At 40.0% G+C, this 25,649-nt stretch overlaps 1 protein-coding gene across 1 annotated transcript in view; it reads right to left on the bottom strand.

Annotated features, from left to right (window-relative positions):
• Positions 1–25,649, bottom strand: part of PDE11A (phosphodiesterase 11A) — a 213,652-nt gene that overhangs the window by 178,076 nt on the left and 9,927 nt on the right. The window contains exon 2 of the mRNA XM_077830269.1: positions 4,694–4,852. Within this exon, the coding sequence (XP_077686395.1) occupies positions 4,694–4,852 (159 nt within the window). The remainder of the gene's footprint in view (positions 1–4,693; positions 4,853–25,649) is intronic.

Below are 25,649 nucleotides of genomic sequence, written 5' to 3' on the forward strand. Positions count from 1 at the left end.
CACACCTTCCTTTTTTCTTGTGAATCACCTAAATGTTTAGAAACATTTAAAGTTCAGGAAAGCACTTCCCCGTTCTCTTCCTCAACTTTAACAAGTCCCCCTACCTTTGCTGATACCATAACAAAGCTTGTATGCTAAACCATGCAGAATGTTCTTTCGAAATCTCATGTACTCTGTGTTGCTTCGTAAATGTGTGTATTTGAGGTTACCACTGCCTGAGAAAACTGAAGAGCACAGAAGATTTGAACAGAACAGCATAAGAGCTCCAGCAGAGAGGCTGCTAGACCTCATGAAATCTAAGCTCTATTATAGGACATTATTTAGGGACATTCCCAATTATGTTTTCATTTATTTTTCCTTAGCGTCTATGTGTGAGGGAGCCCCTTTAATGTATTCCTGAAGAGATCTGACATACTGTCTTAGAATTCTAATGCATTTTTAAATGACTAGTAAAAAGGTAGCAAATAAGAAATAAACAACTTACACTGATTTTACATGACATCTAATAGCCAAAAAACTGAACGCAAATACAATGGTAGAATCCAAGAAATTGGTATTAAATATTTACAACCATCTATATCCAATACACAATTCACATTCATGAAGTTGATAGTTTGCCAGTTGTACCTATGGATAATTGTATGTACTATTGATTAAATGTAACATCAAAAATTATAGGCCAGATGTTAAAAGGGCAACTCCCTTTATGCAGGAACAATCTGCTCCCACAAAAATGGTTGTGAACAAAAGGGAGACTGATTAGAGGCTTTTAAAAAACAAAACAAAATCCTTGCAGTTGATTTTTTCAAGCAGCTGTTGCTTCTTTAATTCAGTTGTGGCTAAGCACTGTAACATATACGGCAAGATTTATAAGGTATGTTTATTGACTTTATGCAATATGGCCAAGATTTTCAAGAATGAATAGCAATTTTGCCTCTAACGATGGTTGCTAAATTTGTGAAACTTTAAGTGAGCCTGATTTTCAAAAAGGGCTGAGTACCTACTTTAAAGGCGCCCAATTTTCAGAGTGTATCCCAAGTTGAGCACCCAAAAATTGAACCCCCAAAGTCACAAGTCACTTCTGAAAATCTTTGTCTAAAGAACTAGAGCATTGTAGTATCATTTGTTCAGACACATTGTGTTTTTTTGTAATGTACCCCTAGCGGGGAAAAAATTAGTTTGTAAGATTGCCACATGAGGAAAAATTATCTTCAGTGCAGAGCTGGAATGTTTTCTCCTTCTTGCCATATCTGGTGCTTCTGATGAAGACAGGAATGTTGCTCTCTTTCCTATCACTCCCCTGCACTGCAAGGAAAGCAACTAACCGGCAGTACATCTCAAGTATATACATCCACTGCAGTGAATGTTTTATGTGGTTTCCTGTATATAAAATTACTAACATAACTAGTGGTGGTTAAGGTGAGGTGCAGCCAGTGGCAAATGATATTTATATATTAAAAAAATTAAAGACACACATCTCTAAAATATTTGGAACCTTCAAATTGTGCATATTGTTAGCTGTATAACAATGGAAATATTTTATGATTAACCTCCTCTATCCTTCACTCCTTCTGTTGGTTGTTGTACTCACTTACTGAATCTTGTCTTAAATTAGAACATTGGTGTCCAAATTCCAGTTTTTCAAACTGGTCAAAACAATGGAATCTGAATGAAAACCAAAGCCAGAAGTTTAATCCAAGAGTTGCCAGTCAGCTCAAAATAGGCACAAGATTAAAAATAAAATTGAAAGAAATTTGAAACAAAGTAAACAAAATGGGTACACTTACATCTGCTGTAGAGGAAAACAAATGAGACTGATAACAAACAAGCTCCTGGTTCACAAAACTGATGTCATTCAACATATCTGCTGGACTGTATCCATCTGGTGGCAAGGAGGTACTATAGCCAATAATCTCTCAGAAATACAGAGAAATTGCTGTTCATCCATGTTTCTGATAGCAGGCATCTGACAGCTATTATCAGTTGCAAAAATAACAGCTATTCCTCCCTCTCTCACCTTTAATATCTAGCCAGTTATTAGTTTACATTTTCCCTCCTGGATTGCCATAAGATTCCGTCACATAAAGATACTTCAGAAAGGCAATAAGTTTCTAATTACACCCCATACACACCAAATCAAAGACACTGATGTGACAGACATTATTCATATTATATTATTATCCTCATTAGTCACACAGCAGTACTTAGGATGACTCCTTTTTGCATCAACAATTTTATTGCTGTGCACTGTACTCTAGACATATATTTTATATTTATTATAAATAATGAACAAACAACACTGACTTTAAAAGGGAAACATACAGTACTGTACTTACACACAATTACTGGAAATCATTTTTGATTTATGCAGCATTTCACACAGTACAAAACTTATATTAGTTTCAGTTTCCTAATTCATTTCACTCATGTCATATCTTTCTTCATTCTAGAAACCATCACCACCTATTTAGGAGATAAGTCAAGGAAGCAGGAATTTTTCTTTACAACAGACATTATTATTTATCCTGCGGTAAATACAATACTTCCTCTTATTGTCATTGCACAGTAATGTCAACACATATATTATGCTACCAATGGCACAACCATAGAATACTCAACATTTCTAGATAATAAGCTCTTCAGGGCATGTTCTGTACCACAGCCAGCGGATGGCGCAGGGGGGCTGGCTTGATCCTGATGAAATACACACACACCACCCCATTATTGGGTTAGCTGCTATTTTATCCCACTTCATCCCTTTCCACTAACTTGCCTGCCTTCTAATCCTCTACATCCCACCCACTCTTCTGAACCATTCACATCTTCGGCCAGGCTCTCACACAGATTTCTCATTTGCATGCACCCCCCATATTTTCTCACCCTTTCCGCTCACAGTCTTTTACCCCCCCTCCCCCAGTTCTCTCTCCAGCCCCTGAACTCCCTCCTATGCTCCACATTCCCCTGCACAGGCACACAGTTTCTCCTTCTTGCCCTCTGTCCCTGCAAATTCACCTGATTCTCACAGTGTTCCCCTCGGCCTCCAGACAGCACAAGTGGGTGTCACCTTCCCCTAAGGTAAGCTTGGCTTCATTCCATTTGGGAAAAATCGGAGGCAGTGGTCATCTTTGCTAAAAGCAGCCTAAAGTGTCTCCTGCACAGGCTGTGTAGGCATTTTATGACCTCAGTCCCACTGAGAACACTGAGGGATGGTGAACCATTGACAAAGAAAAACAGAAACTAATGAGGGTGAAAAGTTGTCACTGGGTGCCTCTTGGTCCACATATCAAAGCATAAGGCATCTTCTAGATTACTACATTTTAAACAATCTTGAGTCCACGCAACTCCAAAAATTGAAATCTATGGAGACAGTTTCATGAAGGAATTATCAATATGTATCGCTAGATGTACAATGGAGTGTGTTTGGTCTGCAGCTATATTATAGAAACCACAGAAAATGACTTTTTCTTCCTCTAGCATTAAAATATTGTATATTTAAATCTGCTCTCTGTAATACTACTAAACTACACATCTTGCCTAACAAGCAGGAACCTTTTTGTTAACCTTTACATTCCCTCTCTAAGGCCTTGTCTACACTAGGAAATTGTTCCTGAAATTTCCCACCACTGCTATCACTAGTGCGGACAAAATCCTGGTGGCCACTGGCATTTTGAGCAATGTCATGAAGACTTGCTGAGTGGGGTTACAGGATTCTTAAAACACTAGCCACCTAGAATCCTGTCCACCACCCAGAATATACCACTTAGAATCCTAAATTACTAGTGCTCCCATCAGTAGCATTGAACCAATGATAGCAGTACTGGGAAATCTTAGCCCAAACAGTGTCTAGCATAAACATAGCCCTAGGATCATGTCAAAAAGACAAAATTTACTGTAAGATAAATAGATCATTAATAATAAATGCCCTCCAACTTAATATGGCTGTTTAAAGCAACTATTCTGATTAAATTTAAATAGTCTAAGCAAATATGTGTTATTCAAAAGCTATTCATATTTCTGCTAAGTTCTTGGCATCTAAAGCCCTGAAATATTTTTGTTAATTTTGTATCAGTAATTATGGGTAATCATATTTTCTGGAATCACAGGTTAACATAATGAGACAATGTACCATCAACTGTGGTGATGATGCCAGACATAAAAAAAAAATAGCATTTGATTTTTCTTTCCTACATCAAGTCTTTATGAAGTAAATGAAAGATCATATACATGAACTCTGGTTTTCTTGAAAAATGCTAACTGATAATAGTAGAACACTAGGACTTGACCTCATGAAATAAGAAACAGTTAGCATTGAGCTCGTTGCCTCTGTGGGGCTACAATTATATTTACTTCATCACAAGATTGGGAGAGAAACACTTTTTGTTATTAGTTCTACCTAGACATTTATGGAAGAGTTGAGAAAACAGATTCTCAATTAGAAAGCCTGTCTAGATCGTTGAAGCAAAATACAAACTGATCTTACAATATGAATACATCCAAAACTTATAATAAATAGATGAGAAACAGAGGGAGGTAGCAAGTTATCTCGATGTGATCTTATTACCACAGAGAAAAAGTTCATTCATTATTAATAAGGTGTGAGTTCCTCTCACAAAATAGGAGAATTGATCCTTAATAGTGGGAAGATTCTCTCGAGCTACCAGGGAAATGAAGCACACAAAATAAATAAGCTTACTTTTTCATCGTCATCGGTAAAAGGAGCACCTCCAGGAGTTTTATTTATTGCTTGGGCAACACCAATAATCTCTCCGTCGTTGTTTCTTATGGGCATGCACAACAATGACTTTGTCTTGTAACCAGTCAGTTTGTCAATCTCATCATTAAAGCGACGATCCTACACAAGGAAATAAGGGAAGTATTAACATGTGTATCTTACTTTTCTGAGTTTTCTTCAAGGAGAGAAGTTCACTGAATATCTTCTTCACTCAATGTCTTTTTTTAACAGTGACATTATATTGGTACCTTATTCCCTATTACCATAGCATACCTAATTGTTGTTTTCCATAGTTAATATAGTGCAAGAGATAAGCTTCCTTTTAAGGCTGTTCCAAGTATTAGGTATAATACACCCTTGTGCAGCGGGTCAGTGCGAGACCTATGCACCACTTAAGCACTCAAAATAGGATACAGGGGTTGACTTCGTCCTTAAAGAGCAGAATAGAAGACCCCAAGCGGAGAGCAGGAGAAGAAAACACAAGAAGCACTAAAGAGAAAAGCTTGTAACAGTAGAGCAGAGATATGCCTTTGAGAAGGAAGCCAGAAGCATCATCTCTTTCTACTCCAACATCCCCTTATATTCCTTCTCTCTTGCTCATTTGACCTTGCTTCAGAATGAATTACCTCTCTTTCATCTCCCAATACAAAAATGGAGCTGTTGTCTTCTTCCTGCTCCTCCTCTTCTGAAGAAGAAAGAGGGTGTTCTGACTCCCTCCTTCTGCCTCAAGAGCTTTCACCATTCTGGGTTCATTTTCCTCAGTGATCCCCAACGTGCTTGAGAATTGAGTACTCCTATGATTCACCACTCTGCCTTCCATAGGATCAGGCCCTGAATACTTTTCTCTTAATTTCATTAATTTATAGTAAATTTATCGTAATTGTTATATGTAACCATGTCAGGTAAAAAATGTCAGACAGAAGTGCCATTTTTAAGTTGGCCCTTTAAGCTTCTGTTTGCAGCGTGCCATATTCAAACTGCATTATGAGTTATGAAACAGAGACCATCTGAACAGAACAGTTGTTCACCAATGTAAGATTAGCTACCAATATTTTCAAAGTGGTGCCTAGGGCTTTAGCCACAATTAATGCCCAACCAAATCCCTCTGCAGTGCACTGAAAATGTAGGGGCAAATACCTTATTCACCTGAATGGACTTAAAACAGAGTATCCATTAATTGGCTTCCTTTTCCCTTTAATTTGTAGAGTTCCAAGGGGTATGTTTTCAGTGTAGAGTGCCGGGATTTCACAGCACAACTCTCATTAATGTTAATGGGAGCAGTGTGACTGAATCTTTACAATGAAAATGCACCCCTAAGCATTACATGCAACTAGTAATTATTTATTCAAGCAATTTGCAAAATTAATTTCTTGCCATTTTATTTATGTTTACTTTATGCATATCAGGCACTCTGTGTTACATTCTCCGTTCCCATTTTAATATAAATAAATACCTGGTTTATATAAACGTATTTTTAGTATTAAATCACACTCTCACCAATCCACTGACATTTAGTTTTTATACCCTAGGATTTCATGAACTTCTATGTTATTAAGTGCTTGTATATAATTTCCAGATCATAAACTGAATAAAATTAATAAGAGTACATTTAAAATTCCCAGAGGAAATCATATAAAATGTGTACTTTCTCTGAGAAATTTGGATGGTGTATTTAATGCTTACCTGAAGCTACATTATGAACAGAAGGGACCTCTCAAAACAGGATGATATAAATCAAGGTATGACTTATTTTTAAATCCAAGTAATACAAAAATTCAAATAACAGGCAGCATACTAAACAATAAATATATCAAAATCAAATGCTAAAATTTCATCTATGCCAAAATATTTGTAAGTATTTTTGTACTATTAATTATTTACCTAAGCTAAGCATGTTCACTAATCCCCATTAAAGAGGAATGTACATGAGAGCTAAATCTCTGATAAGATTTGTCACTTCACAGCACTGGAAAAAGACTTCAACTTTCAAGACTGAAATTTCATATAATTCCATAGAGAACAGAATTGTTTTTATGGCTTATGATTTGTTGTTTTTTCTACAAGGTAGAACTGCTTTGTTTTGTTCCCATTCCAGGCGGGGTCAGAATGGTGAACACACAGTACTGTCTCCAAGAGGCATTCAGATACAGCAGTAATGGGTGTGGTACAAATACTTGGACATATAAAAGAAATTAACAGACACAAAGCGCACATCCACAGTACCTCACTACAGGGATGTAACAAGAACTGTGAATCAAATATAATTAGGAAGACAATATTAAGCGTCTATAAACCAACTAAAGTTTAATCTTTATTACAAAATAATCACTGTACAGAACATTCTTTCTGAAGGAGTTATTTGATGAAGATAAAAGATCTAATTAATAGTGCTAGGCTGTGTATGCATACTGGGTACTTCACTAATAGCCTGTGCATGGTTTTTCTTCCCCAAAGATGGAAGTTGCTAGTTTTGGCCCAAATCATCTTTGTTTTTTTTCACATTACATTTGGTACATTAAGGAAATTTTGGCATGTTACATGAGATCTAATATTCAGAATGGGATTAAAGGGATCTGTAACACAACATCAAATGTTTCTGGAGAGCAGAGATTTAAATTTATTTAGACTTTTCCATCTAGAATTTACAGTGCATATCCAGATTGTAACTTCTGCAGAGCTGGGCCTTGACTTCTGATTTGTCTGTAATGGGTCGAGTACATTTTGGCACTATATAAGGAATAATAAAAAATCTATAGATCGGAATTATATAGTACATTTAACTATATTTCTGGTCTCATAGGACAACAAGATTAATTCACTGATAATCATACTAATGTAAAATGTTGGTACTAAAAGACATTATGCTACACTGTATTTAGCACTTACATGTGAGTAGTGTGAATTCCTTTCCTTTATGGAAAAGCTAAATTCAAGCTGGAAAAAATTCATCCAGGTGCAGAAGACCCTGTAACTGGGTGTATCAATCCCACATTGGCAACACGGGGTTAACAAACTGTTGTGGTCCCAAGAGGCCACGCCCCCTTTCTCTTGCTGGATATGCTCCTGGTGGAGGGAGCATATAAAAGGAAGCAGCTCAGTTCAGTCTGGGCTGGCTGAGGAGGAGACTGGACATGCCTCCTGCAGAGGAGCTGCCAAGACACTCCAGACTGCCAAGGCAAAGTATTCTGACTACTCCGCGGGGAACCAATTGACTGCAGGGACTGAAGGGGATGCCAAATCACTGCCAACAGAGGAGCTGCCCAAGGTGGGCCTAAGGGTAGGAAGCGACCCAGGTGATGCGTTTTGGGGACATGAAGACCTGAATCCTGCATCAGGATAATTTGGTTTCAGAATCCAGTGGAGTAGGGTGGGCCCAGGTTCCCCTATCCTCCCTGCACTTGCCACTAGTATTGCTGCCCAGAGAGAGGGTGGCCCTATGATACTCTTGCCGCTAGGCACTGTTGCCCAGAGAAAGGACAGCCCTATGGTACTCTTACCGCTAGGGAGTGCCAGCAGGGAGAGGGCACTGTTTTGGATTTGTGTTTCTAGGCATCTTGGACTCTTACTGCTAGGCGCCACAGCTGCCACAGGGGCGGCCCTCTCAGACTCTTGGCTGCCCCCATTGATAGACCCACACAAGGTTCTCCATGTCATCTTATGCCTTGAGGTAAGGCTGAGCAGGTACATATGTGCTCCCTGAATACTGTGGCTAAGGGGTCTGTGTCAGTCCTGCACAGGTGATTGCAGAAAGTGGTGTAGTTGCAAAGTTATGTTCTTAACTCCCCCATAAATGGCATGGGAACTATGTGAAGTAGTAGTCCTAGAAGACGGTGTGTCCCATGACCCGACCCCTGGGAAGTGGGTTGATTCTTCCACGTCCAACCATTGTGTACTCCACCTGCATAAAGCCTGATAATTCAGATTTTAGGAAAGGGAAATGAATTTCACACTTTGGGGATAAAAATAAAGTTGTGCCGTCGGTACTATTGTACTTTGATAAAAAATTGAGCTTTCATAGATGGAAGAATTTAAGAAATTGGAACTCTGATATAATTACTATCAGAAATGATAGTCTGATGGACAGAAACCAAAAAATTTAATATTAAAGGTTTGTCATACCTGCAATACATTAAATCATGCAGCACATTCAGTTCCCCACTTCAGCATCTTCAGGTCTCAGGTGGATTTATCAATTTGCACAGACCTCAAATCTTATTCATTCTTATTCTTAATACTCTTCCTTCATCTAAATCTAGAATTTTCCCAAATACGGCTGTTGTGCCTGAACTTTCAGAGAACTTTGCCACATGACCATGCCATGGTTTAAAAATTGTAAAACATGGGATATTTCTTTCTTGGCTGGATCAGACTACAGCAGTCTCTAATTTAGTCCATACACTGGAGTAGATTCTCGATGGAGATTTATTTCTTGCTGACAGAAGAACTGTGTTCACCTAATCAGAATATTCTTTTGTAGAAGGGAGCTCTTGCGAGCTTCCAGGGGACTCTTGTTAAAACTCTGCCACCAAACTGAAGGGAAGGTTGACATTTTCTTACTTCTGATTAAGCTCTCTGTCTTCCCCCCTGCACTGCTAAATCATTCCTAACAGAGTTGACAATACTAGAGCTCATAAAAGTATTTCTGAAAAGCAACTATTTTGCCTTTTGCATGAACCAGGTTGCACCAAATGGCAGGAACTTTCAAAAAAAAAGAAAAAAAAAGACAAATTCTGAGGATGTCTCCCTTCCCGACCCAATGTCACTACACAGTTTTTACTCCCACTACCCACATCAAATTACACAAGCAAATTACACTGCTATGACCTCAATACACTCAGATATTTTTCAGGAATAAGTTACAAAATGAAAAATGCACCTTCTTTGCCACTGCAGTGTTGCCTCCTTCCTTTGTCATACTTATGAGAATTTGGGGGGGAAGGGGGGCAGATCATTTTTGTGGGTGCCCTAATGTTAAAATACTGGCAGCACATCACTGTTATTGCTTCAGAGATGACCATTCCAAAGACATCCTGTCAGATTAAAATGATAGACTTGGGTGGAATATTGGACCCTGTCACTAAAGTCCATTGTCAACTGCAGGTGGGAATGGATATTAATGGTGGCTGATTTTACAGACTGAAAGACTGGGGAAGAGTCTTCCAGGTTGTAATAAATGCACCACTAGTATTTATAAAATAGGTGGATACAGCTCATGTGAAGGCAGAAGTGCAATCCCTCCCCCAATTCTTGCCAGTTTCCATTAAGGGACTGTACTGGTACAGTATAAGCAGCCCTTCGTCCCTCGGACCCATTTCAGTTTTCATGTACTCTGCCCTCTTGGCAACCCTCCTCCCATGTTAGCTGCATGATGACTCGCTGGCTGTGTGCAGCAGCTCTAATACATGATGTGTGGCTGAACTCAAAATGACAGAAAAACAGGAGAAAAAAATTCTGCAACAAACTACAATACAAATGTAAAAACAGGAGGGTGTTTTTTGTTTCTGCATTAAATTACCTATGGGGCACTGTTAGTGTTGTAAAACTTTAAACCAAGAATGGGATTGCACCATTCCATAAGGCTCCTCACCATATACAGACGCATTCTCTCTGTGGATTGGTAACTGAATGAAGACATGTCTCTCTCAGTACATTGTTAAAAGAAGGCCTCCCACAGCTGCTACACTGTCTGGATTTTCACTTTGATTTTTTAGGTTCCTCTGCCTTTGTATGTGTGACTAGTCGCTACTCGATGACTATTACTGCACATATGATCAAAAAAATCTTTTAAAGATGCACTGAATATAGTCTCACAATTAATGGAAATATTTATAATGAAATTTACACAAACTTTATCGAATATAAAAGGGGAACTGACAGCAACCCCAGTGTTTATGTTGACTAACAATTTCCATGACAAAAGATTCTTGTGATCTATTTTATATAAATAAAATGAAACAACTGAGAGCAAAATCAGCAGCTTAGCAGAGGATACCTTTGAATAAAGAATGACCAGAATCAATACTAGAAGCCTTGGGGTTATTTTAAAGTGGACATTTAAATGAGTATTGCCTATTGGGGGAAGCCCTGAGTGTTGATTACACTATATTCCCAAAACAAATGGATCCATTACCACTGCTATTGAACTACCAAGTAAAAGCAGGACTTTCAGGAAACTTACTCAATAGGTGTATCTATAACTGGGAAGGGGTCTTGTCTGTGATTGAAAACTTTGACTGACCCAGGCTTCCTATGCTCAACAATGCAAGACTAACCTGAAAGTAATAGATGAGTGGACATGTACTGAAATTAATATTGCTCTAGAAATACAAGTTGGCATGTATTTCTGCTTTAGTTGGTACAATGAACAATATTTAATTTAGGTTTGTTCAGTATTTAATCATTATGATTTAAAGTAAAATTGTGTAGACATTTGATTGTGATGGTAAAGAGGAAATTCATAAAACATTGTCACAATATCATTAAAAGTGTAAGCTGTCACGTGGGGGGAGAAAAAATCCCAAGCAGCTGATTCCAATTAACCATTCCTCTTAGGGCTTGGCTACACTGGAAACTTCAAAGCGCTGCAGCAGGAACGTGCTTTGAAGTGCACGTGTGATCGTGTGTGAGCACTGGGAGAACTCTCCCAGCACTCCCGGTAATCCACCTCCATGAGGGGATTAGCTCAGAGTACTGGGAGCGCGGCTCAGACTTGCTGCGCTCAGGGGCGTGATTTTTTCACACCCCTGAGCCAGCAAGTTAGAGCGCTATAAAATGTAAGTGTAGACAAGCCCTCAGAGGCTGCTGGGAGTAGGAAGGGTCTGACATCTATTTAAAGCCTGACCCAGCTCATTTCAGAAGAGAGAGAAGGAGGGGCAACACCCAAGAAGACTGGGATATTTGAGGAGTGTCGTGGGGAGAGGGAATCATCTTGGGGGAAAAAGGCATTGAAACTGGGGAGAGTTGGCACAGGCTGGGGCCTAGGAAATTTTCGACTTGCCTGAGAGGTAAGAGAATTTATGGGGAAATGGTACTAAAGACTTTGGGTGCTGCTAATGATAAATGGAATACCAATATACCCCTTTTATAAGTATTCCTACATTCTCTCTGGTGTCCTTCCTTCCTCATCATTTCTGTGGTGGTCAGGTCATCCTGGCACATCAGGCAATGGGCTCATGATATTTGGAGCTGTAGGATTTGGAGATTAGCTAGAAACTCAAGTCACCTTAGTGATCATCTGTCAAGCTTGGTGGGGCTGGTGGTTCACAGCTATTATTATGAAAGGTGACACTGACCAATCAGTCTTATAAATTAGTATGACTTAGCAGCTTTGTGATTTAGCTCTAAATTGGAGTTTTTGATACAAGGATTTTTTTGAATATTCATAGATGTAAACATAAATCTCACTTATTAAAAAAGGCTTCTTTTAAATCATGGTTTCCTGTTGCATGTGGCAGTTAGTACGTTAATACTGTAGTGCTTACAGAAACAGAACATTGTACTCCTCTCAGAAGAGTAACATGAAGAAAATAATGCCTTGTGATCTAACACTCAACCAGTTTAATGAGTTAAACATATATTTGGCTGTTTTAATGCCCCATCAGGCATCTTTTATCCGTCAAAGTGGGATCATAATACTGGATATCACTTACATTTCTAAATCACTGTGATTTGTCACAATCAGTGTATCCGGGGTTTGTTTGTTTTTTAATACTGTAAATTAATTAGGAGTTGTTCTTCTTCCTTGGGCTTTATTTGTGCCTCAGGAGTATACTACCCATCCTTTTGTTTCTAGAAAGAGTGGGTTACTAAACTGTAATCATTGATAAAGCAATGAGATTCCCTTGAGTTACTTGTCTGACAATTTCCTTAACAGAGCCAAAAAAAAAAAAAAGATAAATGGCTTTTAATAATGGCACCAAGGGCCCGGTCCTGCATGGTGTTGAAAGCATCCTGCAAACTGCTGAGCAGCCTCGCTATTACTTCAATAGGAGTTGAGAGCCCTCAGTCTCCTAGTAAGTGGCACTATATAACATCATTTCTATAAACAGGGTTGTCTTCTGTCTTAACTCACGTAATAAAATGGAATTCAGTGCAATTATCACAGAGTAGGTTTTACCAGTTCAGAAAATGAAATACCACAACAACATTATTTCATCAAGTAACTGCAACTATTTCTTTATTACATCTGAATTATTATCCAGAATGTATTATTATTGAAATGCTAATAATATGCTTTGCATTATTGAAGAGACAAAATAAACACAGTCCCCACCCCAAGGATTTTAGTCTATAGCAAAACAGAGTAAACACCGTATGCTGGAATGACTGGGAATCTTTATTTTACTAATAATATTATTGTTTATTCATCACTTGTGGGCATCATAGAAGAAATTAACTTTAAGGAAGGATAAGAATTAAAACAGGGTGGTAGCTTGACAGGCCAGAATAAGGAGAGCTTTTATGTATGGGGGTAGCCTTAAGGAAAAGGCACAGACTGCTCCAAGGCAAACAGATGAGTGGGCCAAAATTAAGAAAAATTATCTGTGCTTACCTCAGTTACCTTTCTTTGAGTAATAAGGTATATATGTCCATTAAAAGGGGTACTTCAGGCTGCCTGCAGCTTGGGGGCAGAATCAGATCTGTGAATCAGTTAGCAACAGGCAAATGCCCCGCCTCCTTAAATTCCCTCCCACTGAGACCAAATAGAATTATCTTGGCAAATGAATCTATTTTCCTAAACTACAGGGTGTGTTAACGATACTTTGAAGAAAAAGCACAATTTCTTCTGCTGCAGAGCATGGAAACTTTCCCTAATGAAGCAAATACAAATACTGAGGTATCTATTTCCATCTCTATTCTGATTATCTGTTTGTGTGAAGAGACAGATTTGTGGACCTTAGTAATAAAAAAAAAAAATTGTGTGGGTTCAATACCAGGTTAATCAGCCCAGAGAGCCATAGCCTCTTCAGCCAGAAAGGAATAAATAGTATCACTGCTGCTCTCACCTTTCTATCCTTTGCATAGTCCTGGGGAGCAGTGGAAAAAATGGGAAGGCATGTAGCAAAGACCTTGCCTAGCTTTGTAAGAGACCATCCATCACTTTGCATCCCAGGTCCTGACACATGGAGAGGCCACAGGACACTTTACTGATGTTTCCAGATACAAAGAGGTCAAGCACCAGCCCACCAAATTAACTTATAATGACTGAGGAAATTTCTATGTGCAGGCTCCACTCTGTTTACTTCAACTTCTGCTATTTTAGTTTTGGTGTTCATCAGCTCCTGATAAACAATGCACATAGAGATAGTCTGCTTTCTAGTCAGATCACTTTCCTTTTTTCCCCTCTCTGGGGTTGGGCTGATTGTGCTCTTCCTAGTTTATTTCTGAAACCTGGATCAGACACATTTGACTCATGACTTGAACAAGTTTCTCCATGGAAGTAACCATGCTCTAGGATCTCAATGAATCCTAGTATTCCAGCCAGTGGATGCTGTGCTAACAGTACCCAATGGAGATCACTGGACACAAGGGGGGGGTCTTTGGACACCGCTCCCTCCATTTCCTGCCACCTCTGTAACAGCCTCCCAGGGGTCCCTACTCATATCTGAGGTGAGGCCTCCAGGGGAATAAAAGACCAATGTGGATCCAAGAAGCTGCTGAGCCCCAGGAGTGGAAGAGAGACAGAGTATGCCTACACTGCATTCAGAGGTGTGACTCAGCAACACATTATAGATGTACCCAAGCTAGCTTTGATCTATCATGCTTGAATAACAATAGCAGTGAAGCCCTGGCAGCACAGGCTAGCTGCTTGAGTACACAGTCAAGGTGGCAGGAAGGGCTGCACAGCCTGTGTTGCCACAGCTGCACTGCTATTGTTCAAGCTTGCTAGATCAAAGAGAGCTTGAATATGTCTACATGTACTGCAGTTACACCCAGTGATGAGCTGCCAAAATCTTAACAACTGGTTCCCTCCTCGCCCCACAAGGGGGTCATTGCTCACCCCCGTCCCCCAGGACTCCTGCCCCATCCAACCCCCCACGTTCCTTGACGTCCCCCCCCCCCCCGACCCCTGCCCCATCCATCCCCCTCCCTGTCCCCTGACTGCCCCCAGAACTGGGCAGGAGGGTCTCGTGGGCCACCGTAGTGGGCGCCCACACCACCCCTAAGAGCCAGAGGGACCTGCCGGGGGGCGAGGTGGGGAGTCCCAGAGGTGCTTACCTGGGGCAGCTCCCAGGAAGTATCCGGTAGGTCCCTCTGGCTCCTAGGGGCAGGGGAGCATAGCTGGGGGGGGGAGCAGGGGGAGCACCGGCTCCCCCCACTGATCACATCAAAAGTGCTGCCTTAGGCACCAACTCCCTGGGTGCTCCGGGGCTGGAGCACCCACGGGGAAAATCTGGTGGGTGCAGAGCACCTACGGCAGCTCCCTGCCCTGCGCCCAGCCCCAGCTCACCTCCGCACCTGCCCCTGAATGCGCCGCCCCGCTCTGCTTCTCCACCCCCCCACCCCCGGCTTCCCGCGAATCAGCTGTTTGGCGGGAAGCCTGGGAGGGCTGAGAAGCAGGCGATGGCTTCCCGCTCAGGCCAAGGGTGGCGGAGGTGAGCTGGGGCGAGGAGCAGTTCCCCTGCCCCCCGCTCCCCCCCCCCGGTTACCTGCTGCGGCACAGACGGCCCTCCTCGCGCCCCCACCCCAGCCCACCTCCGCCTCCCTGGGCCTGAGCGGGACGCCGTGGCCTACTTCTCAGCCTGCCCCAGCTTCCCACTCGAACAGTTGATTCGCAGGAAGCCGTGGGGGGCAGAGAAGCAGGGCGGGGCGGCGCATTCAGGGGAGGAGGCGGAGTGGAGGTGGGCTGGGGATGGGGTGGCGCAGGGAGCTGCCAGTGGGGGCTTTGCACCCATCAAATTTTCCCCTTGGGTGCTCCAGCCCTGGAGCATCCATGGAGTCGGCGCCTAAGGCGCCACTTTTGCCCGGTTAAATTTAAAAGCCCTTTTAGAACTGGTTGTCCCTTGTGGAACAACCGGTTCTAAAAGGGCTTCTAAATTTAACAACCGGTTCTAGCAAAACGGTTGGAACCGGCTCCAGCTCACCACTGGTTACACCTCTGACTGAGGTGTTAAGACATACCCTGAGACTGGCTGTTGTCAGAGATGCAGCACCAGCAGGAGAAAGAGAAACCTTCAGACCCACTTTGTCCTCATTACTCCTCCTACCACTTGATGTTGTCAGACTTCCCCCACTTAAGCTGAGGAAGGTCTTTTGAGGGACAGGTGCATAGTGACACTCTAATGGAAACTGGGGGTGGAGCAGGGAAGGCAGGCAAAGAGAAATTTAGTGCATTTAACTGGGAGCAGAGGGAGAAATGGTAACTGGAAAAAACAGTAAATAAAACAGTCAAAATGAAAATAAAGTTGAACTTAGTTTCTGAAGTAATGGGTTGAGGAGTCAGATAAGAAATTGGTTTCAATGGGCTGTTAGGGAGAAAAGAGATTCAAGTAAACAAAATGATTTTTCAGTTGGTATTTATATTGCTGAAATACAAGACATTCACATGAGAGAGCTGAATAAACATGTGATCTTAATTATATTCACATCCTTCTGTCCCCATGTCTTTCCCTGTTAGTTGCATCACCTATTGCATCATATCTAATTAGACTGCAAGCACTTGGGACAAGGACTGTCTTCATATGTATTAGGACAGTGCCCTTGGGGCCCTGGTCTAGACTGGGGCCTTTAGATGCTAACAGAATATAAGGAATAATAGTATGCCAAAGCCAAAATTTGAGATTATCAATTTTAACCAAAAATCCAGTCAAAAATTAGGAAGTAAGCAGCTGTGAAACATCTCTTCTTTTTGACTAACAAATTGTATTGACAGCATTTTCATTTAATAAAAATGCAGAGATTATGATGTACGATCCACCACTGATTTACTAACAAACTATGCCAAAAAGATGTCACTGTTTTAATCCCTTTTGGTACTATGCAGTAAGAATTTCAGATGCAGGAGACCCATTCAAAATGCATTCACTAACACACTTAACAGTTGGAATTTCAAGATTGCCAACAAAAATATAATACATACAGTATATCAGTAACAGTCAATATGGAGGACAAACCTTCTCTTGTCTGAAATTGTTTTATTGATTGTAAATTCCTCTTTGGGGAAATATTGCCCTGTAAAATGTGATGGTCAACCAGGGTAAGAAACAGACCTGAACAGACTTGATCCATCAATCCAAGTGTCAGTATTTTAGCAGCTGGAGCAATTGCACTGCAGGCAATGTCCTCTCTGACTATCTAGTCACACTGGGAATATAAAAATATTTCTAGGCAGGTGTGTGTTACCATATACAGAGCTAGATCAAGGCACAAGCACTTAATGCTTGTGTCAAGGGCTCTGGCTCCTGGAATCAAGTGATTATATCAGAATTTCACTTTTTTAAAAAAAATATGGATGCTAACTGTCCAGCCCTCACGACTGTAAAAATAACATTGATAATGGGACTACCCATCCAGATACATCCTTAACCGGGGTGATCCAAAGTTGTTGCCCATCCTCTGGGATGCTTCTAATAGGAAGGAGGGCCCTGACACTGCCCTGCCGGTCTGGACTGGAGGGAAGGACCCTGCCACCACTACTCCAGAGGTGGGACAGGGCCACAGGGGACCCCATGTCCTAGTGTGTCTAGGGCCCAGATTACCTGAATCTGGCCTTGACTATACAAGATTCAGATCTTGCAAGTGGACCCACTTGGACAGCCCTTGCATATACAAAAATCTGTTTGCAGAATCAGTCCTGGGAAATGTGAGGAATTTAAATGACAACTGTACAAAAAACTGATCAATTTAGCAAAGTTGAGAATATGATGCTTCTCAAGAGCCATGACAATACTCCATATACTTATACTAACCAGTTTTATTTTTTAGTAGAAAATGAGAAAATTAATCAGTTAGGATCCAATCCTACTCTCTCTGGTTTTCATTGATTTCAATGGCAGAACCAGCTGGCAATTAATTTCTTCATATATAATCTATTTTTAAATAACCCTATAGCCAATCACTCTGAAAAATGAAGTTTTCATTTAGAGGAGGCAATAAAATTATGTATAGTGGTTACCACTGAAGGAGTGAAGTCACTAAAAAATGTTTATAAGAACTCACATCTATTTTGCATTTTCAATTAAATATTTTCCCCAAAAAGTTATCATAAGGTCCCAGTGATCCAACAGATGACACTGCAAGCTTTCAAAAATTCCTATGAAACAACAGTCAGACCAAAGTAAGGGTTTTGCTCTGACTTTATCTAATTTAAACCTGAATAATTTTTTCTCCCAGATATTTGTAGCAGGAGGGTCAGTATGACTAAGTGATTCCATATTCTGGTTTCTGGGCAAAGCCTTGCCAATTGTATTTGAATGTTGATCTCAAATAGGAGTACACAAGTCATTGTTTGACAGTAAGGGTAAAGTATCTTTAAAAAAAAGAAAAGGAAACAGGTTTTTTTATTGGGGAACAAAAGGTACACATTTTAGAGTCATAACAAAGTAGTATCAAGATCGCATATAACAAAGGTGAACATAGTGACTGTATAAGAAGCAAAAGGGGGAGTTGAAAGGATGGCTGATCTGTTGCCTCTAGCTGAATGGGAATATTTTAAGCTTTGAATCTTGACAAAATTCAATCCATCTCTCTCTCAATGGCATAGGTTATTAAGCCATCTTTCTTTGCCTAGAACATCTGGTAGCCATTTTAGCAATTACTTTGTCTCAAAATAAGATCTGCCTTCATTACCACGTACTGTCCTCAACAAAATGCTTTTGTTTTGTTTACTGAGCAGCACTCTAGCCTAGAACTGCTAATTCCAGAGTAGTTACTACTGGTTTCTACAGTCCGTCATTTGGCACTTTGGTGTTCAATAACTCTCCCTGTTTATGAGTAGGATCAGTATGACTTGGCCCAAAAATATAATTCCAAATCAAGTCAACTGTCACCTAATATAAAAGGGGTGGCCAAACTGTGGCTCGCAAGCTACATGCAGCTTTTTTACCATTAAAGTGCAGCACTCAGAGCCCACCCAGACTCCCCATTCTCCACCTACTGGACTGGGAAGGGGGGAAGCTCAGGACCTCTGCCTTGTAGCGGGGTGGTGTGATAGGGGCGTCTGCACAGTGGGAAGGGAGAATCTTAGGGCTTTTGCCAGCAGGGCGCACCTGCCAGGGCTCAGGGCTTCAGCAGGAGCGGGGCTGAAGCCCCTGCTCCTGGCATGTGTTGCCCGGTCTCACAAACTTCTGAAGATCGTTGTATGTGACTCGGAGGACTAGTAAATTTGGCCACCCCCATAGTATAATACACAATGAGCCCACTGTCTGAATATATTCCCAGCTATTATGTCTTAATGCTAATCTACAGGCTTTCTGTAAAAGAGGCTAAAGTATAAAGGCACATCTTAATGTGTTAAATTTATGGGAACAGTCTGAGTGGAAGAACAAGTGTGCACAGACAAAAAGCTCCTACTCAAGTTTGAAATTAAGAGTTACCTTATCCCACAAAACAGCAGAAAGCTAGCTGCAAGGCTATTACAGCAGAACTAAGACACTCTTTGAAGTTCTTGACAAAAATAAGAATGAGGAGGATCTGCAGGTTAACAGGCTTCTTCTCAAGAAGAGTGACGCAAATACTCTACAAAAACAACTACAGCCACTAGTACTCAGGCTGCTGGAGCAAAAACACAAAGCAAAATGACTTCCAACATGCTATTTTAAAATTACAAATCAGAATGTCATATTTCTCTAAGTTAACTAACAGTCTCTGGCAGAAAGATAAGGAAAGGGTGAAACAGGCTAACAGCACCTAGTCTGAGCACCTCCAATTTTAGTATTATCTGCAAATGGTAATGGGCACATAAGCTCCTTTAACAGATCGTTAATGATTTTCAGTAAGATGGGACATCAATCCCTACAATGAGACCTCCTTCCATATGGAAAGTCAATTCTACTGAAGCAGAAAATATCATTATAATTATTTTTCCCAATAAACTACAGGATAGAATCTTGTACACAGCTTAGACTATTGCAGACTTAGGACCAGATATTCAATTAATATAAATTTGTATACACTGATTTCCACCATAGGGCCAGGCTGATCTCAATTGTATCACCAACTTCCATTATTTGGTGTGGTTTTTTGTTTGTTTGTTTTTTTAACTCCAGATCTGCACCAGCATAACTACCCTTAACTAGTTTTTCTCTCTGGATCTCAACCTAACTTTACTTTGCTTTTTAGCGACAGGGCTGTGTGGCTACAGCCATGTTGCTAAAAGTCACAGAGTGTAGCCGCTGTGTGTCGGCTCTCTTGCTGACAAAAAACTTCCTCCCTCAATGAGCGGCGTTAGCACTGCTGGCATGAGAGCGCTCCTGCTGACAAAGAGCTGTTCACACCAGCACTTGTCTTCAGCCAAACTTTTGTCTTTTTTGGGAGGTGGGGGTTAACACCTCTGAAAGACAAAAGTTTTGTCGTGCAGTTGCTAGTGTAGACATAGGCTAGCTAGTAAAAGGATTTCTTCTACTCAAAGAACTTTGTGGACAAAGAAACCTAAGCCACTATTCATTATCTAATGAGCCGCCTATGATCTAGAAAGGCCTGTATTTTCCTGGGATCATTCACCTAGGTCACACAAGAATTTCCCTAAATCAGGGGACTCTTCAAGTGGCTGGATCCATTGGCTTTATTGCACCTACAGAGACCTGAACAAAGCTGCACTGGCACCAGACAAAACTTGATGCAGTGACAAATGTCTTCCAAACAGATCAAAACATTTGTCACAGTAAAGACAGCTAAAAACATACACTTTCATAACATTATGTATTCAACTAGGCAGAGATTTTTTCAGGGGAAACTAAGGCACTCCCATTTGAACTACAATCGGAGTTGGACACTGAACTCTCTTAGGCTTCTTAGAAAATCACAGTTGGAGAATATAGCTGACATAGGGAAATTACAAAATCATAATGGGAGGGGAAGTAGTCTCTAGTCAGCAAGGTACGAGAGGACCTCCTCTCGTAATCTCTCTGATTAAACACAGGTCTACATGAACCCCTAACCTACCATGCTGTGCCCCACCTTTCTCACATGCCATTGTGTTTTCTAGTATACTTTTATTAGGGCTGTCAAGTGATTAAAAAAATTAATCATGATTAATCGTGCTGTTAAACAATATTTACAACACAAAATACAAAGTGTATAGTGCTCACATTATATTCTTTAATCTAAATATTTGCACTGTGAAAATAAAAGAAACAGTATTTTTCAATTAACTTAATACAAGTACTGTAGTGCAATCTCTTTATCATGAAAGTTGAACTTATAAATTTAGAGTTATGTACAAAAAATAACTGCACTCGAAAATAACAATGTAAAACTTTAGAGCCTACAAGTCCTCTCAGTCCTGCTTCTTGTTCAGCCAATGACTCAGACAAACAAGTTTGTTTATATTTGCAGGAGACAATGCTGCCCCCTTCTTGTTTACAATGTCACCTGAAAGTCAGAACAGGTGTTGCAAGGTAGTTACGTGCCAGATGTGCTAAAGATTCATATGTCCCTTCATGCTTCAACCACCATTCCAGAGGACATGCGTCCATGCTGATGATCACTTCTGCTCGATAACGATCCAAAGCTGTGCAGACCAGTGCATGTTCATTTTCATCATCTGAGTCAGATGTCGCCAACGGAAGTTTGATTTTCATTTTGGTGGTTCGGGTTCTGTAGTTTCCGCATCAGAGTGTTGCTCTTTTAAGACTTCTGAAAGCATGCTCCACACCCCGTCTCTCTCAGCTTTTGGAAGGCACTTCTGATTCTGAAACCTTGGGTCAAGTGCTGTAGCCATCTTTAGAAATCTCACACTGGTACCTTCTTTGCATTTTATCAAATCTGCAGTGAAAGTGTTCTTAAAACGAACAACATGCTGGGTCATCATCTGAGACTGCTATACCATGAAATATATGGCAGAATGCGGGTAAAACACAGAGCAGGAGACATGCAATTCTCCCCCAAGGAGTTCAGTCGCAAATTTAATTAACACATTATTTTTTTAACGAGAATCATCAGCATGGAAGCATGTCCTCTGGAACGGCGGCCAAAGCATGAATGGTCATACGAATGTTTAGCATATCTGGCATGTAAATACCTTGCAATGCCGCTACAAAAGTGCCATGTGAAAGTCTGTTCTCACTTTCAGGTGACACTGTAAATAAGCGGGAGGGCAGCATTATCTCCTGTAAATGTAAACAAACTTGCTTGTCTTAGCAATTGGCTGCACAAGAAGTAAGACTGAGTGAACTTTATTTTCTTTTTGAGTGCGGTTATGTAACAAAAAAAAAATCTACATTTGTAAATTGCGTTTTCACGATAAAGAGATTGCATTATGGTACTTGTATTTTTCAATTCACCTCATAGGATTTCTTTTATCATTTTTAGAGTGCAAATATTTGTAATAAAAATAATATAAAGTGAGCAATTGAAATCAATATATTTGAAATTGAAATCAATATATTTGAAAATGTAGAAAAACATCCAAAATATTTAATACATTTCAATTGCTATTCTATTTAGCAGTGCGATTAAAGCTGCAATTAATCGCAGTTAATTTTTTTAAGTTAATTACATGAGTTAACTGAAATTAACAGCCTAAACTTTTATTCCTCTAGCTGTGGAGAAACTCAAATAAGTAACATGGTTTGGCCCGAAGGGAGCTTATTGTTCAATTTCAGATGTTTACGTTTCACTAAGCTTTCAACAGAAAGAACAAAAATACTGCTGTTTACAGCTCATGAATATCATTCCTATGATCATATCAAAACCACATTCATGCATTAATATCTTACAAGAAGTGATACTGTTTCAATGCAATACATAATCTATTTTTGTGTATGTGCTGGGAATTTTTGTATGTCAGCCCTGAAACCTATCTCATTTACTAGTTTGTTGTATATCCATTATCTATGTGCATTGTTTTCTTGTATAATAATGTTTGACTTACCAACATAAGCTACTCAACTCACTGGCAAGAAATTCATGATGAAATACTATTGCTGAGTTAAAAACAGTGGATAGCTTCATGACCAGTTAAAAACATTGTAGATATGAATGTTAAGCTAATAACATGCATAATTAAAGCTCATGCTTCAGAGCCTGAGTTAATCAAAGCAGGGATCAGGAAGAACTTTTTTTTAAGCACATTATTAGCTAGATCAACTGTTCTCAAACTGAGGGGTGGGACCCCAAAGTAGGTCATGGCCCCATTTTAACGGTCACCAGGGCCAGCATTAGACTTGCTGGGGCCCAGAGCTGAAGCTGAAGCCTGAGCCCTGCTACTCCAGACTGAAGTCAAAGCCCAAAGTTTTCAGCCCGGGGCAGCAGAGCTCCAGCTCCACACACACCACACCCGGGGTCACATAGTATTTTTTGTTATCAGAAGGAGGTCACGGTGCAATGAAGTTTGAGAACTGCTGAGCTAGATGTTTTTCATTCCTCTGAACCAAAGGGTATTGATGACACCACCATAGACAGTATATCAAATTAGATGAACCTGTGGTTTGACCAGGTATGACAGCTTCTCTGTGTTCATCTCCACAACCTGTAGTTTTATCAAAGAAATATGATCTGTCAGGTAATCAGTTTTTACAAACCCAGGTTCCTGTCATACTAAACCTTGACGCATCAGTTCCATTACTATCTGGTCTAGAACAGTGGTTCTCAAACTCTTCCATACAACAACCCCCATTTCCATACCAAGACCCGCTCAGGGAGCCCATCTGATTTAGCCATTACTCCACTCCAATTTAACGATGTGGTTCAAACCCCCAAAGTCACTCCCCTAAAGAGACATGATCACTGTATACAAATTATTGAATGGCTTTAGGCCTGTTGTGTCTCCGAGTAAATAACAAAACTTCCACTGACTTCAATGGAATTTGCCTACAGGTTTAGCCCTAGGTCCTGCAAACATTTATGCATGTGCACTTTATGTGTTTCAGTAGTCCCAATAAGTTCAATGCAACTACTTACTTTTGAAGTTACAGATGGGGTTAAATGTTTGCAGGATCTGGGTCCTAGAGACTTCTGTCAACTTGAGTAAAGTCTCTTAAAATATTTCCTAATGATAAGAAATGATACTGCTCAGTATGTTGCGCTGTACATTGTTAAACTAGGATTGAGCTGCGTAGAGCTCCTACTCTATGAAGCTGCATCTGACTGTTAGTTTGAAATGTTTATAATATAACAGTATTTAAAAATGAAAAATAAAGCTGATAATGAATTTATTTTGCATAAATGGTCAGTGTATTTGTAAACAAATTACATTAAGCTGATTTCCTCAAGGGAAAAAATATATACAATAGCATGCAACTATGAACAGGTAAAATGAACTTCTCATTTGCCATGGAAAATTGAAAGACAATAAAACTTTAGAGAACAGATAAACTTGAAGTGATACCAGAATCATTCTGCAAAAAGAAAAGGAGTACTTGTGGTACCTTAGAGACTAACCAATTTATCTGAGCATGAGCTTTCGTGAGCTACAGAATCATGCTGGACAATCTTACAGTCTTTATTCAGTCCTTGTTCTTGAAATGGAATTTCTGCTTGAGTGAGAACGGTAGGATTGGGCCTTTGGCTCTAGGGTAACTGCTGTATTTAAACCAAATGTATAATTTAACTACATTATGTAGAAGGTATTCCCATTACAGTATGGGATTTTATGAGAGTGCCATAATTTTGAAATAGTATTCCTATTTTTCTAAGGAAGTGATAACCTATATTCAGTATCATCTTTAAGGCCATCTTTCTGGTGGACAGACTAATAAAGGTATAAAGGATAACATAAAAGAGCTTTAATAAGCAATAAATACAGTGATATCTACTGAATATCTAAACAAAATGGAAAACTAAAGAATTTATGCGGACAAATGAGGGAACATTCATTGAAAATAATGCATGTGTGAGACCTAAAACATGTCTGGCTAATGGGGAGTTCCAGATAAAAGCCATTCAGGTAAATGAGCTACTAATGTATTTACATCTATAAGGTGTTAAGCACCTACTGTGAACTTCTGAGTGTCCTCACCTCACAGTATGTGTAAATGTTATATATGTATCTCAGCTCTGCCCATTGAACTGAGAGCAGCCAACACCTTGAAGAAGGTGCTCAGCATGTTGCAGATTTTATCCCAAAATATCGCCGCATTACCTTTCTTCTCCCAGATCTTTTCTGTACTGTTGTGTCAACTTGTCAGTGCTGGCTTCTCCTTGGAATTCCTCTTTCTTGACTTTTTTGCTCATTTACGTTAAAGGAATTGGAATTTAATATTTATATTTCTCTAAATTGTTTCAAGTTTCATTTTAATTCTTGGCTGCTACTTCTTTACTCACCTTATCTTTTGTTTCTCTTGTTTGTGTATGCATATGTATATTTTATATATACACATATAACAAACACACTAAGAAATGAACAGAAACAATTCTGCAGCATAAGAGGACAAAGGAAAATGAAGACGAGAACAAAAATAAAGATATGTCTGATTATGCAAAGATACTGAGCACCTCCAATTTTGATTTGCTGCAGCTGGAGTTGCTGCTCAGAACCTCTAAAATTAGATATGGAAATACACAGTTAAGGCCCCCAAACAAATATATGAAAAAACCTAATGTGTCTTTCAAAATCAGTTTAATCTCATCTGGGACCACAAAAACTAAAATGCCTTTATCAGAATTATATGGTTATTACATGGTCATATATCACTACAGGGCAGAGTAAAGGTTGTTCGGGTGCTTTAACTTTGCATTTCTTATCTTACCATGTTCAAAGTTAAAGTTATAATACTGGAATTTCCTGGGTTTGTAATATTTGGTTTGGGGATAATTACAA

Source organism: Eretmochelys imbricata, chromosome 11 (assembly GCF_965152235.1).
Source record: "Eretmochelys imbricata isolate rEreImb1 chromosome 11, rEreImb1.hap1, whole genome shotgun sequence".
Taxonomy (NCBI): domain Eukaryota; kingdom Metazoa; phylum Chordata; order Testudines; family Cheloniidae; genus Eretmochelys; species Eretmochelys imbricata.